This window comes from Nomascus leucogenys, chromosome 9 (assembly GCF_006542625.1).
Source record: "Nomascus leucogenys isolate Asia chromosome 9, Asia_NLE_v1, whole genome shotgun sequence".
In the NCBI taxonomy this organism is placed as follows: domain Eukaryota; kingdom Metazoa; phylum Chordata; class Mammalia; order Primates; family Hylobatidae; genus Nomascus; species Nomascus leucogenys.
This window is the reverse complement of record NC_044389.1, coordinates 79,075,091-79,090,599: the sequence shown is the minus strand read 5'-3', so window position 1 is coordinate 79,090,599 and position 15,509 is coordinate 79,075,091. Positions and strand designations below refer to the sequence as shown.

At 33.1% G+C, this 15,509-nt stretch overlaps 1 protein-coding gene across 1 annotated transcript in view; it reads right to left on the bottom strand.

Moving 5' to 3' along the window:
- LOC105738204 overlaps positions 1-15,509 on the bottom strand; it is a 599,125-nt gene that overhangs the window by 210,558 nt on the left and 373,058 nt on the right. The window contains exon 4 of the mRNA XM_030818452.1: positions 1,517-1,582. Within this exon, the coding sequence (XP_030674312.1) occupies positions 1,517-1,582 (66 nt within the window). The remainder of the gene's footprint in view (positions 1-1,516; positions 1,583-15,509) is intronic.

Genomic DNA, 15,509 nt, shown 5'->3' with positions numbered 1-15,509 from the left:
TCACAGAAAACCTCCACCAACTATGAGCCTGAAAAGTAATGCCTGCTATTAGAAGAGCTCAAGGCCCACAAGCATCCCTTATATGACAACATGCCTTTATTAAAATGCTGTGATTTCTTCTGTTAACTTCATCGAAATATCTATTCATTTTAAATGCACAATTCAGTGATTTTCAGTACATTAAGAAAGTGGTGTAAACAATATCAAAATCTAACTTTAGACACTTCCAACACCCCAAAAAACAAACATTGTGCCCATATAGATTCACTCCTAAGTCCCACATGTTGCCCTACATCACCACCAATCTACCTTCTGTCTCTATGGATTATATGGTCAGTTCTTTATGAATAACTTGAGATTAGACATTTTCAGTCAACTCAAAGTTTGAAACCTGTTGTTCAGTTAAAGTATTAAAATAAAATAATTTCTCATGTCTTAATTTTGCTTATATTTATTCAAAAAGCAGTCTAGAATCCATGAATACTTTCCAGTGTCATTACTCAATTGTTTGACTTTGGCTGTTTTTTACCATATTTATTTTAATATATCATTGATCAAAATTAGCTGGATGACTGGCAAATCAACATCATAGTTGTATAAATTAACCAGAGGCAATGCTTAGGTTAATAGCATAGTCTGCAAAACACTGACTCCTTGTAGAATTTTCCTTACCTTGGAAAATCAGTTTCAGGTTTAGAACTCTGTTTGTAATTAGCTAAAATCATTCTTTTAAACATAAATTCATTTATTTATATGTATACTTTGGGTTGTAAGTATATTGATAAGTTTTCCCTGAACTGAAGAGTTAGCCTAATTGTGACCAAACTCTTATAAATATAACAGTGATGTCAATTCCCAGTGTAGTGGTAACAATTTCTGCAAATTACTAGCTAAAATTGTTATTTTATAATTTATCCAAATCCAGTGAGAATAGTTCGGATACATTGGATTAAGACCAAAACACTATCATTTTATAGATCAGCATAAAACAATATAGAAATCTTTCTTTTAAAATTATGAATTGCCTGGGCAATGGCTTTGGTAAAATAAGCCCATTAGACTACCATCTTTCACTGCACCGCAGGAGTAAGAGAAAGGTTGGTCATTCTCAAAGCTGAAATCTTGTCAGCCTCACTGTAGATTTATGAGGCAGTGTTCTAATCCCTCATTATTATCTGTCTTGTTGTTCTTCATTACCGCATCCTCAAGGAGGCTGTTTTGTTGTGTACTCCTCATGTCATGCTCAGCTGAAGTATAACTGACTGGAAGACCACCTAGACTTACGGTGCATTCACACACAGATGAGTGGATGCTAGAAAAGTTGTACATCCATTAAGCAGAGAATTCGTTTTGATGTTATTCATTTATCTATCAAATATACTTAGACATATGAGTTCTCTGAAGGCTTGTTTACTAAGAAATGGTTCTTTACTCTTAGATAGGGGAAATGAAAGATATTGCTGCTGTCAATGAGTTTAAAAGCTTTTATGCAGAAGTCTGAAAAATGAGAACTTACCTCATTTTTCCATTGTCTGTTTTGTGGCATTTTCAAAGTGAATTCTTTCAGCAGGCTATTTTCATGCTGTGATCAGAAAGAAAATACACCATTACTTTGTGTTGCCTTATTCCATCTCTAAAGAGAAATGTATAGAAATTTAAGTCATCAGTGACTTAGATATTTCCAATTGCAGGTAGTCTTTTAAAAAAATAATAAAATATGATGAACAGATAATTTAAAATGTCGGTTTTCATTTGTATTAAAAATGTGCTAAATTTGATGTGATATGGCATATGTGGGAAGTGAGGAAGGGCAAGTCAGTGGAGATAGTCATCAGGAGCATGATCAGTTTTGTGAAGGAGAAGTACAGGATGTTGTCTAAAAATATAGTAGAGACATGCATGCTGATATGAGGAGTCTTCGAAGATCTTTGGGGAAGTGGCAGATAAGTCTAACTTTAAAGATTAAGAGTTAGCAATGAAAAGAGAAGAAGATGAATGTTCAGACTTCAGAAATCAGAGAGTGAATACTTGGAGACAGACCATCTACCAAATAACAGTCAATATTTTTGACATAACCTTCAAAATGAACTCATAATATTTTAATATCTTTTAACATTGTTGTCATTAGAAACTTGATAATTCTTAGTGAGACTAAAAGTGAAAAAAATATGTTCAAAACACTCATATACAGTTAGGAATGAATATGCATAGTTAATTGTCCAATGGCACACATTATATTAGTTACTTTAACATAATACCTACTCTATTAATAATTTATTAATACTCTAACATAGACATGGAGAGTTCTATTAAAATAGTGTCATGCATCACTTAATGATAAAAACACATTCTGAGAATTGTAGTATGAGGCATTTGTCATTATGTGAACATAATAGAGTGTACTCACACAAACATAGATGGTATAGCCTAATATACACCTAGGCTACAGCTAAGCCTTGTGGTATAGCCTTTTGCTCCTAGGCCACAAACCTATACAGCATGTTACTAGTATTTGTGTATCTAAGCATATCTGACCATAGAAAAGGTACAGTAAAAATACAGTATCATAATCTTCTAGGATCACAGTTGCATATGCAGTCCATTGTTGATGGAAATGTTCTGTGGCACATGACTGTTTATGTCTAGTTCAGGGTACTCTGCATTAACATTGCATACTTCATAATCATGTAACAATTTCAAGATGCTTGAATCCATCATAAAATAGCCAATTTTTCTAAGTATCCTATTTGGGTTTATGAATAGAATTAAGAATAGTTATTGAATATCCTGACTCAAATTTTATCTTCATAATAAAATACATTTATGTTGTACAGTGTTTACAGGTTAGATAAAGACTTAAAATGAAGTCAAAAAGTAAAACGTACATTCCCAGTTCTACTATCTTGTTAATTTTGAGTGATGAGTTTTTTTCTAGACTTTCACATATATATGTTTTGCCTTTCTAAGTTATATCACATAAACAATTGGAAAGCCTGCTTTTTCAATTCAACTTAAATAAACACTAGGCTAAATTGTTTAAAATTTCACTGGAAACTTTAAAGAAAAAAGTAGCCATTAACAGGATTGTGGTCAATTTTTTTACCATATTGAAACATAGGCTTAATGTAGTTTAGTTAAACAAAATTGATAAGAATAAGAGAAAAATGTTAAAATTAATGGTATATACTGCCAAATTGTTTTCTAATGTGGCTTATTTAAAGTTAACATTATTTAGCTAAGACTTAATATTCATTGTGAATAATAAGCAGCATCTTTTTCTTCCAATTTGAGTTAGTGGTTTCACATATAATATGCATAGGAGCAATATATTCAAATTAATTTGAGAACCAAAAGGAACCTGTAGGACACTAGGTGGTTCTTCTTGGTTTTGTACATGGTAGGGTGATGACTTTGAATATTATAGTTCTCAATTCCAGGCTGATATACAGCATTTTTCCTAATTTATTTTCAACATGTTTATGACATTTTAAAATTTTATATAAAACAAATACAACTTGAGCTCAACTACATCTAGTCTTTGATAACACTTCATTCAGAAGATCTCTACTTTTCCTTTTGTTTTCTTTCTAAATTTCCAATCTAGACTAGCATATCTATGTCAGCACTCTTTCTACATTTGACATAGATTACAATGCTCCCCTCTTACCTCTTACACAAATGAAACTACATTTTTATCTCAGATGTATTTATTTCTAGCTCAGTGAAATGAATTCAACTGAATTTTAAACTTAAAAACATATGCACATTAAAAATATTATATTTCTTTAGAGATTAAAAAAGAAAGGCTAAATTATATTACTACAGACAATTATCAATATATTCACAACCTTCCTTTTTTTCTGTCTGCTTTTATTCACTAAATTGCGCACCTAGACAGAGGCAGCCACTGAGTTGAAATACAGTGATTTCTCAGTTGACTAACCCTGTTTTCAAAACCTGAAGAAAGCCATTCATTCTGAGTTTCCAGGGAGTCGTCGAAAGGTAAAAAGTCTTTAGTGTGGAAGACTGAATATGCTAAAGATACAATGACCAGACCATATATTATAACACAAAGCTGACCTCCAACCTCTGCTACAGCCAGCCCCAATACTTGGCCAATGAATGTTTTGTTTTGCTTTGTTTTGTTTTTTTGCACCCGCCCCAACTCAGAACCAACCAGAAGCCAAATATGTTTCCCCAATTAATTATATGAGATGCTCTGCTTTTAGTTAGCCTTCCTCCAGGTTCCCCATGACCTCTTGCTCTGAGAGCATACACCCGATCCTTCTCTTTTTTCACTATTAGGTTTTCCCACTTCGTTGCTTGCCTTTAAGTCTCTGCCAAATGCGAGTGATGGTGGCTGAACCCCTTTGCACAGCAACTTCTGAATAAATAGCCTCTGTTTGTTCTCATTTGATTTGTCTTCATTTATTTCCTTAAGTGTTTGTTGTAAATCTTTGATGCATGAAGGAGGGACTAATCAAGGGCTATTGTCTCCAGGTCCAGCACATGGAGAGGAGACAGTGCCAGCTGGGCGGTGACATTTTGCAGTGTCCAGTAGTGTCCATCCGTACAGAGCTTATAGCCAGCTGTGTCAGGAATGAAAGGATCATTTCCAGAGAAGAAGGGGAAAAGAGAGGGCTTACTGAATTGTATAAAAGGAGGAATGGTTTAGTCCAGAACAGAGCCTTGTAAAAACTCAGTACAACTATTACGCACATAATATTAGGCAGCCACCTTGCCTAATTAGCTCCGTAAGTTTTCAATACGTTCTTAATTTCTTCCCTTTACTTTTATTGGATATAAGTTCTTTGTCATATAGAAGGTTTTCAAGTATTTTCTTTCAGTCTGTGGCTTGTCTTTTCATTCCCATAAATATTCTTTGCAGAGGAAATTTTTTAAATTTTCATGATCTAATTTAACATTTTTCGTTCTTATTTTACAGTATTTGTGCCCTATTTCTTTCTCTTCTCTTTATGGTACTCCAGTTGCATCCATGGTATTTCATTTGATACTGCCCCAAAGCTTATTGGTGCTCTATTCACTTTGCAGAGTCTTTGGTTTTGTTTTGTTCTGTTTTGTTGTTTTCTCCCCACACTGTTTCATTTGGAAGCTTCTACCACAAATTCTTCAAATTCACTAATCTTTTGTTCTCTAGCTAAAACTTGAGGCAGTCTCTCCACAGAGCTCTAGCAGTATTTTTTCTCCAGTATTTTGTCCTACAAATCCTGTCCCCTTCTCTTACACAAAAACTGAACTTTGGCTGGAAGTGGTGGCTCATGCCTGTAATCCCAGCACTTTGGGAGGCTGAGGTGGGCAGATCACCTGAGGTCAGCAATTAAAGACCAGCCTGACCAACATGGTGAAACCCCGTCACTACTAAAAATATAAAATTAGCCAGGCGTGGTGGCACATACCTGTAATCCCAGCTACTTTCGAGGCCAAAGCAGGAGAATCGCTTGAATCCGGGAGGCGGAGATTGCAGTGAGCAGAGATTGCGCCACTGCACTCCAGCCTGGGCAACAAGAGCGAAACTCCATCTAAAAACAAAACAAAACAAAACAAAAAACTGAACCTTGCCTCTTCAACATAGCCAGCCTACCAGCCTCTGTTTGAATTGTTCCTCACTGACTGTGGCTCCACTCCGCAATCTGAAGGAATCTGAGGGCTCAGCTGATTTGTTTCCCTCTTCTCACATATTAGCATCTGGGATTAGCTCAAATTCAATGGCTGACAACTTATTTCATGAATTTTGTTCTGTTTTCTGATTTTTTAAAGACAAGAGGGTAAATCAGATTTCTATTATTCCATTATGGCTGGAAGTAGAATTCCTAGGAACTCTTCTTAAAATGCACAAATATTCTGCTACTTCTCTCCTTTTTCTTGCAACTTGATTACCATTTTTCTTTGAATTTGAAATCATTTGGAGGTTTTTAGGTAGACAAAATCCAAGTACCATAAATAAATTCTATATGTGAATTCTTACACCAAACAATGTATCAGTCATTTATTTTTAGGTTTTATTTTAATAGGCTAAAATCATTATTTGTTTTATAATGATTTTAACTATTTGTGTATATTCCTATTTCATCAGTTAATTTTTAAAAAATAAATTACAGCAAAACTTAAAGGCATTTCTCATGTCCTTATTTGTTGCATCATGTTAGAAATTTAACCAGTTATGTTTATTATATAACTGCTAATATATTTGACAAAATTTAAAAAAATAGAAAAATGTAAAAATACTATTTTGCATAACTAACTTAAAACTGTTCTTTTCTTTTTCTGGTTACAAATTTATGTGTGACAATATAATTATTGCTTATATCTCTAATTCTGTATAAAGAGCTACTATGGCAGTAAATTTCCAGTGCTGAGAAAAAAAGTAGTCAGGATTAAAATAACAATTACTCTTTTGTATTTACAAGAACCTCAATATTACATCCTGGTGACAAGCTAAACTAACCTATATATTACCTAGAAACTATTTAGGTCAGGAGAGAAAACTAAATTAGCTCTTCCACAAATCACTGACTGGGTTTATGCCAAGTATCCTTTTAATTTGGTATTCCTGGTAAATAGAAAAGAATATAAAGATGATTTTTAAGCAAAATATGAATAGAAATTTGTAGTTTTTAAATATTTTACTTCAATTCTAGGAGTAAAATTTCAGTCTATTCACACTCCATCTGCAGGGTACATCAACATCCTCTACACTGTATTAAAATACATCTAAGGGCAAAATGGTAATTTTTTAAAATCAAAATGTCTTTGGATCTTATGCTCATGAGCACAAAAGAAAAATATTTTAAAGAAAAACAATGCTATCATTCATTACTCATTATTTATTACTTGTATTGTTTTTACTGATATCTATGAGTTAAATTTTGTTGATTGAAATTTCTTTATGTTTTATGGATTCACTCATTCAGTCAATATTTCTTATGGACCTACACTGTGCCAGCTATTGTTATAGGAGCTGCAAATATAGTAGTCAAAAAAGGCAAAGAAGAAGTATCTTTACTTATGAAATTTTATTTCTAGTTGCATAAGTGGCCAGTAAACAAAATAAACAATATAGTGCATTATAATATGATGCTCCATTTTACCTCCTTCCATGTAAACACACTCTCTTGGTAGCTGATGACAATTGTCCAATTAGGTACAGTTACTACCTTAATAAAACTTAAATTCCTTTTGCACATACTAAACAACTTGCATGGGCATATGGTCAACCAGACTATTGCTTTTCTGCCTGGGGATAAATATGTACCTTCCTTTCTTTATTCGTTGAATTGAGCTTACTACACTGCAAATGTGGCCTATTCTCACCAGCAACTGAGAACTTTGTCCATTATCAACTCATTCACCAGGATGTCTTTTCAATCATACTAAAATAGATTGTTGGTTGTAACTTGATTTACAGTCATTCTCCATGTGCAGACTCCCATCTTGTAGTTAATCAATTATGTGACATGAATATTTGAACTTATCCTTTTCTTTGTTTCCATAGTCTTAACATTCTCATTTCTTTTTATACCTCCCCTTTTGTGTTCAAGCTTCACTTTATATTTTCTATATATAGTTACTACAATTAGAGCAGTACAATCTGATCCTTTTATTATTTTCAGAAGATAAAAAAAGCAGTATACTTATTTAGTCATAATTATGTTGTGGAGTTTTATATTGTTCTGTTCTATTTTTGGTGATATATCTTACATTCGAGTATTCTTTGTTTTTTATTAACAACACTCTTTTGTACATATCTGTTCAGTTTTTAAGGACAACTATAACAGAGATAAAATCATGAAAATCAATATATAGTCAATACATATTTAATCAGTATAGTCAACCATGTATGTAAATCACATACTCATTTTCCCCTCTTGACTGTTAGCTACTACATGTCCTAAATTTTAGGACAATTTTGATTTAAATAATTCGTCCTACTTTCAGAAGAAGTATTAGATTCGTATGTCCTGGTATTTTGGAAAATCATATCATCATTCCTATAAAACGAGATTACTAAATGTACCTTAGATTTAGTGACTCAGTATGCGATACAATTGCTATCACATATAGACTAGAATAAAACATAAATTGAACAGAATAGTTTAAGCATATTTTTCTGTGTTTTTTGAGCTCCCATAATGTACACAATTGAATCTTTGAGAATATTTGTCTCAAACCCCAAAATTATTTTTAAATGAGAGATTATATTTCTATATGCTCATACTGATGATAATTATTTTCTCAGTATTATTCCTAAGTAGCACAGGTAAGGATCAAATAATTGTGGTACATAGAATAAATTACATTGTTAATGACATACTTTATCATTTACTTTTATTTTACCAGTTTTTATGTGAATATTAATGAATGCAATTGATATGAGAGAAAAACATATATATTTTGTTTCAAAGAAATTTAAAGGAAGCACAGAATATATTACGTAGCACATTGCTATTACGAGTTTATGACAGGTGAAATAGGTACTTAAAATTGCATAGTTTTATTATATTCAGTGGCTGTAATTTTTATTCTTATGTGTCAACTTTGTTAGGTTATGTAATTAAACACTAATGTGGGTGTTGATGCAAACCACATGTATTTTCCACATGTAGTGAACATCTACAATTAATTGACTTTAAGTAAAGGAGAGTACCTTCAATAATATGGGTGGGCCTGATTAAACTGGGTAAAGCCCTTAAGAGCCAAAACAGGTTTCCTAAAAAAGAGATTCTATCTCCAGATTGCTCAAGACAAGCACCAACTCCTAACCAAATTTCCAGCCTATCAACTTATTCTACAACTTTCACACTCACTGCCCCTGACAATGGTGTGAGCCAATTTCTTAAAATAAATCTTTCTCTCTCTATCTGCATTCTAATGGTTCAATTTCTCTGAAAAACCCTAACTAATACTACAAATATTAGAATTGGAATCAAAAAGAAGTAACATAAGAAAATTATTCCTTCTTTTGTTTTTTGAAACAGAGTCTTGCTATCTCACCTAGGCTGGAGAGCAGTGGCTCAATCTCAGCTCACTGCAGCCTTGACCTCCCAGGCTCAAGTGATTCTCATGCCTCAGCCTCCTGAGTAGCTGGGATTACAGGGTCATGCCACCATTCCCAGCTAATTTTTGTATATTTAATAGAGACAGGGTTTTGCCATGTTGGCCAGGCTGGTCTTCAACTCCTGGCCTCAAATGATCCACTCATCTCAGCCTCTCAAAGTGCCGGGATTACAGACATTAGGCACCATGTCCAGACAAGAAAAGTATTCTATTAATAAAAAGAATATAAATTATTTGGCAGACTTACAAAATAAGTTAAATAGGCTTGGGAAATTTTGTAATTATAAGGTATTTATGAGGGTCTTATATAATTCTTCATAGAAATATTATCAAATTATTCAGGAATTCTTTTCATAGCAATATGTGAGATGAAGCTATTTATTACTAACACTCTAGGAATAAATATAGTTCACACATTTCATCTGCACCTAGTGTAGAAAAGAGAAGAGAGAATAAGACATCAGAGAAACAAATGGTCAGGCTTATGTGTTCCGATTTCCCACATAATTGTAGAATTAACCCAGAATGGGTCATTAGGATAAGGGAAAAGCCCAAAGTGCCACCATATTCTTAGTTTGCGACTATCAGAGAAGACTCTTCAGGCATGGAGGTCACAATACAAGAAGGGAGAAGTAGTGGTTGCTAAACTAATGAGGGTGAAGATCAGAAGTCAATCAGCAGGGGCTGGCTCTGCATGGCCATGCTGCAATCCCCAGCTGTCCATGTTTGGGCATTAAGAAAGCCCGACTTTGCCCTCATGAGCCTCCCTTGGTTTCATAAGTATCCAAAAGTTCCCATTCTTCCATGATAGTTTAGTAAAGCTAACAGTTTTGTTGCTAGGGCCAGAGTAGGCAAAGTATCTTCATAATAAAGTTATGATGTGCATACCTGTGCCAGAGGAAAGAGTAGAAACATCAACTATTTCATAATACAGCTGATGTAAGAACCAACATGGCACATGTATACATATGTAACAAACCTGAACATTGTGCACATGTACCCTAAAACTTAAAGTATAATAATAATAGAATAAAAAAAGAAAAAATATAAGGGAATTCAGCATAAAGACCAATGGAAAAGGAGAGTAACATAAAATCTTTGACAAATGGCTGAGAACTCAAGTACCCACAAGCATCATGTCATGCAAACCTCCTGTCGCCCATAAATAGAGATTACACTTTCAGAAAGAGTAGTTGAAGGTTAGCATTTATCTGAAAGAGACTGAGTTACCTGAAAGAGACTGAATTACCTGGAAGATACCTTAAACCGAAAAAAAAAGAAAATATATCAAATTGGTAAGTTAAAACTTATACTCGACCTTTATTCCTAATGGACTTTATGAGAAAGATGAAACCTTTTGAGAAAACAAAGAAGCTTTATTTCTTCTTCATATCTTAAAACAAGCATAGCAAATTGGAACTCAATTAAAATGTTTGTAGTGAAATAATTCAACAGATTATTATTGAAGAACCAATTCCTGCCATTTGACATATTTAATTGCTTGACAAAGAAAAAGAATAATAATTAAGTTGCACAGTAGAACCCTGTAGAAATTAAAAGTATGTCAACACATACTTAACATCTTATTCTACCTCCTAGAATGTTAAATGTAAGGGTTTTTAATAAATACACTCGTGATGACCTCTGAAAAAATATATCTGTATATGTATGTATGTATACATACATACACATACAAATACATACACATACGTGTATACACTTATTTCCTATTTTATAAAGCATTTCCCAAATTCAGTATGACAAGAAATTTTATGAACTCATGAAAAATTCAAACTCCATAAGCCAGCTTAATGAAGATAATTCTGAGATGTGTATACTTAATCCTTCAATTGCAAAAATAAATAGTATGCTCTTAGTCAGAAGAGTATTTTAACTGGTTATTTTAGAAGGCAGTTTTAATTTCTCAACATATGAGCTATTAAAAAGTTGGTGATAAACATAAAAATCAGTTCTCAAAATTCTATGCATTATTTTTCTATCATATTAGCAGTAAAAGATTTCATAATTTTGACTTTCACAGGAAAAGCCAATGTTTAAAAATTACTAATTTCTCGAATAGCTAACAGAATATTTCAAAATAAACTAAAAATGAAAAACATAAAATTGTATTATCTTAGAATACACACATTTATATATTATAAACTCAAATTTATGGCATTAGTTATGTAATAGTTAATTACGGATGATGAAAATATGTGGAGAAATAAGACAAATTTAACTTTAAGATGTGGGGAGAAGAGTTATCACTTTATTGCAGTTTACAATTTAGTATGTTTCTGATTTTGATATGATTTTATAGTAACAAACCCTAACTGAGAGAGAAAAATACTTGGAAATTCATACCTTTTTCTTTAATAGCTCACTGTACAATATTATTACATTATTTAATGTAAAACATTCAGATGTTTTTGAAAAGGAAAATCATTAATAATATCTAACAACTTCTCCTATTCCTTAATAATTGAAGCAAAATCCTTAAGTAGTCAATTTTCTGGAACTAGATAAAGAGGTTTTCAATCATTTATAGGTAGAAAGATGTATTTTTTTTCCAATTTATCTTATAAATATTTTTCAATCTTATCTTAAAATACTTATCTTAATGCTTATTCTTATAGACACTCTTAAATTTACTAGAGTAATTTCAATGTTATTACCAGTATTTTATCTTCAATTTAAAGCATAGATGTTTATACTCTGTAATTGTTAAGCGTGCTTATTCAGTTTATTCAAAGGCAGATATGGAGCCCCTTAAAATTATAATAAACAAGAAAACCATAAGCATTCTAGTTCAAGGTGCTGGACTCAACAAATGTAAAAATAGTAAGAAAACAGAATAAAAACGGTGAACACAAGGCACTTCTAGAAAAAATGTAAAATTGTTATTAGGGGATTTAAATGTGGAAAAAATTCTTTAAGCTAAGAATGAAAGAGGACTAGATTTCTTGAGATAACAAATATTAGAGAGAATCGTAACCCAAAAACCAGAGCTAAGTTCCTTTCAAAAAAAGATGAGAGCTTCAGAATCAAACTAAAAATATTTAAAAAGTAGAAAACGGCCATAGGATAATCATCTCAGGATTCAGAGAAATGCAGTTCAAATACCTGGGCCAATCACATCCTCTAACATTTCCAGTGTACACAACTGCTGACAGCAGCCTGCCTAAGACATTTATGTGAGTTTAAACTTTAAAACACTAAATGAAAGGAATATTTAAGCTTGAAGTACTTCCATATAAAAATGAGATACTCAAAAAACAAACAAAAAAGAAGACAGCTCAGCCCAGATGTAACATTCACTACATTAATCCAATTCCAGAATAAAACTCTTCTAAAGTGATTATGAGAGTTCCCAGTATGCCTACCTTTCACTATCAGGGTGCCCTTTAGAGATGTCTATACCTGTTGACAAATCTCTGCAACTTGGAGTGAGTTGTCAGTTGTTCCATTCAAGGCAGAGACCATTTTGTGAAACCAAAAGGTGACTTACACCACATAATTAACCTAGTCTTTCATTCAAAAGCATGAACTAAGAATTATCAGAAATTTAAAAGCAACTATGAGTATGAAATAGATGAACCAAAATGAGCACACAGAACAAATGACCTGGAAAGAAACAGACTTATTTCAGACAGTAAAAGAGGACATTAAAAATTCAAATTAGTATCCCTTGAGAAATGGAAGAAGACATTGTATCTCTAAGAAAATAACCAGCTGTTATGAAAGAGCAACCAGAGAATAAAAAGAGTTCTTAGAAGTTAAGAAATTATAAAACTCATTTAAACAATTAAATGAATAAACTGAATAATAGAATATGTCAGACAAAAGATTAAGCAGATAATGAAAATATTAAACATGAAGAAATCTTTCATAACACAGAGGAAAAATGATAATGATGGTAAATATGACAGAAAAGTTATGACACATGAATGCAAGAGGATACATTGATCTAATTAAGGTAAAGAAGTATAGAGAGAGATAGAGAGATATAGTGAAGAGAAGATATAACTGAAGAAATAATAGAGAAAAATAAATTGAAAAAATAAAATTGCATATTAGTCTTCATATTTAAAAGGTCAATGTCATACTGAGAAAGTAGTCTTTCTAGTGAAATTTCCAGAAAGAAAAATGTAGTCTACATTTTTAAGGAAAGGGCAATCAGATCAGATTCCAATCTCTCATAGTAATACTGAATCTTAACATATTGCATTATATTCTTTAAAACATTTGAAAGGAAATTTAATCTATATAGAGAATTATCTACTCTAACCCTCAAACGACTATAAGAAAAAAATAGATCTTCTGGGACGTGCAAATTTACCATCCATTCAGTATATGTAGGGTGTGTGTGTGTGTGTGTGTGTGTGTGTAAATTTCAAAGTAACAAACCTGTATAAAATGTTAAATTAATAGATTTTTTCTTAAATGCTAGTAACTGTAACCTAGAAGAAATGAAGAAAATCTATTGGCCCTGGACAATTCAGATCTTTTACATTTAGCAGCAGAAATTCAGTGAAGTGAGATCATAATTTTGTCTTCATGGGTCTACCCATAGCTCTTGGTTCACAAACATATTTCTTTGTTGAGTAGTTATATGACTTGATGGTTGTGACAATATCTGGTTTATCACAGGCAGTGTTAGATGCATGATCTCTTGATATCCAGTGGCCAGATGCTCAGTTTGCCCACTAGCATGCCAGCAACTGCTGAATATAGTAGAAAGGATAGTTCTCTACTAGAGGTAGCATTGCCTTGCCCTAGAACCCTAAAGAGCTATAAAGCAACTCTACTATTGCAGCTTTCCAAAGAAAAAGGAAGTCTCTTTTGCTACCCTAGATAACCTCCAGTATGATCGGACCTATCAGTTCTTATGTTCTAAATAATATGGCTGTCTGTCCTCAGCCTGGACCTGATGCCAAGTCATTTTTGCTCTGGGGCCCACTAAAATCTAGCAGTTGTTCATGTAAAATCTATTGTAGCAGCATTATCACATGTAGAATATGCCAAAAACCATACCAAATGTTAGTCTTCTCCTGAAAACTTCATCACTCAACCTTTATAGTGCTTAATTTATCACATTTTTTTAGCACATGTGTTTTACGATACAACACAAATGCTTGCTATCTATTGCTCATAGGTCTGATTAAGATAATATCAATCTAGTGAGCCAGTATGATGCTTTGCAGAATCTCCAGATGGCCCAGGTCCCTTGGGACTATATTATGACCGAAAGCAACAACATGAGGTTTCTATTAACAACTATGTATGACAGATTCAATAGGACATTCAGGAAACTGAGAAATGTTTACTAGTTAGGCTTGTGGATCAAGTGGACACACTATGATGTGAACTTTGGCTATAATTCATTTACTATTTGATCCCTCTATGTCTGTATCCCAATAGAAGACCAGGATGGTGCTTTGGATCTCTGTCTCTCAGAGTCAACTCATATACTGTGTGTTCTGCCGTTAGCCATGAACTTTAGTGAAGCTAAGACTGAGCTTTCAATAATGCCCATTCTAAGGAAAATGTGGTACATATACACCATGGTACTACACTGATTACATGGGTGACAAAATAATCTGTACATCAAACCCCTGTGACATTCAATTTACCTATATTATAAACCTGCACTAGTACCCCTGAACCTAAAAGTTAAAAAAAAAATGCTTGTTTTCCTCACCAATACACTCTTTATTGGACTAACCTCTGGGACCACCCAAGCAAGGTAGTTAATGTGTGGATTTTCTGGTCTTCTTTAGGAAATTTATTCCAGCATGCTACTTTTCTGATCCTTTTTATTTACTTCTTAATAGATTACAAAGTCAGCTCTGCCATCCCTACTTTATTTAATGAATATAAATACTTTTTCCATTAATTCAAGAGATTTTCTGTGAGGATATTAAATTCTTTGTCAACAGAGAGTACTCCAATGTTGGTAAACCTCCCCAGCGAGGTTTATATTCTGCCCAACCTGTTGACACCTCTCATGATCCCTTCCAGTCCCGCTTCTCTGGTTCCTGCTTGTAGCTCCCTTCATAGACAAAACTGTTCCATCCTAATTAGATACACTACTTTCTGGTTGGGCCAGCCTTAAGATTTGCCTTTAATTAAGAGTCTGTGGCTCCAAAGGGCATTTGTAGGCACATCTTGAGGAAAGCAAGTATTATTTTGTCTGTTCCTCCCTAATTTGAATTTCCTATGTTGTTTTAAGCAAGAAACTGGAAGGGGAGTATATCTTTCAAGGAGTTGACCTTGAGAGTTCCACAGAACCTCAAGATTCAAGATTCTCAGGTACACCTGTCCAGATACCCCTTTCAAAATTTCAGTGGCTTATTACTTCCATATCAGTCCCTACCCTGACATAGAAGATTTGCTTAAGCTAAGAATTCAGGCCTTTCTGAAGTTACGCCACT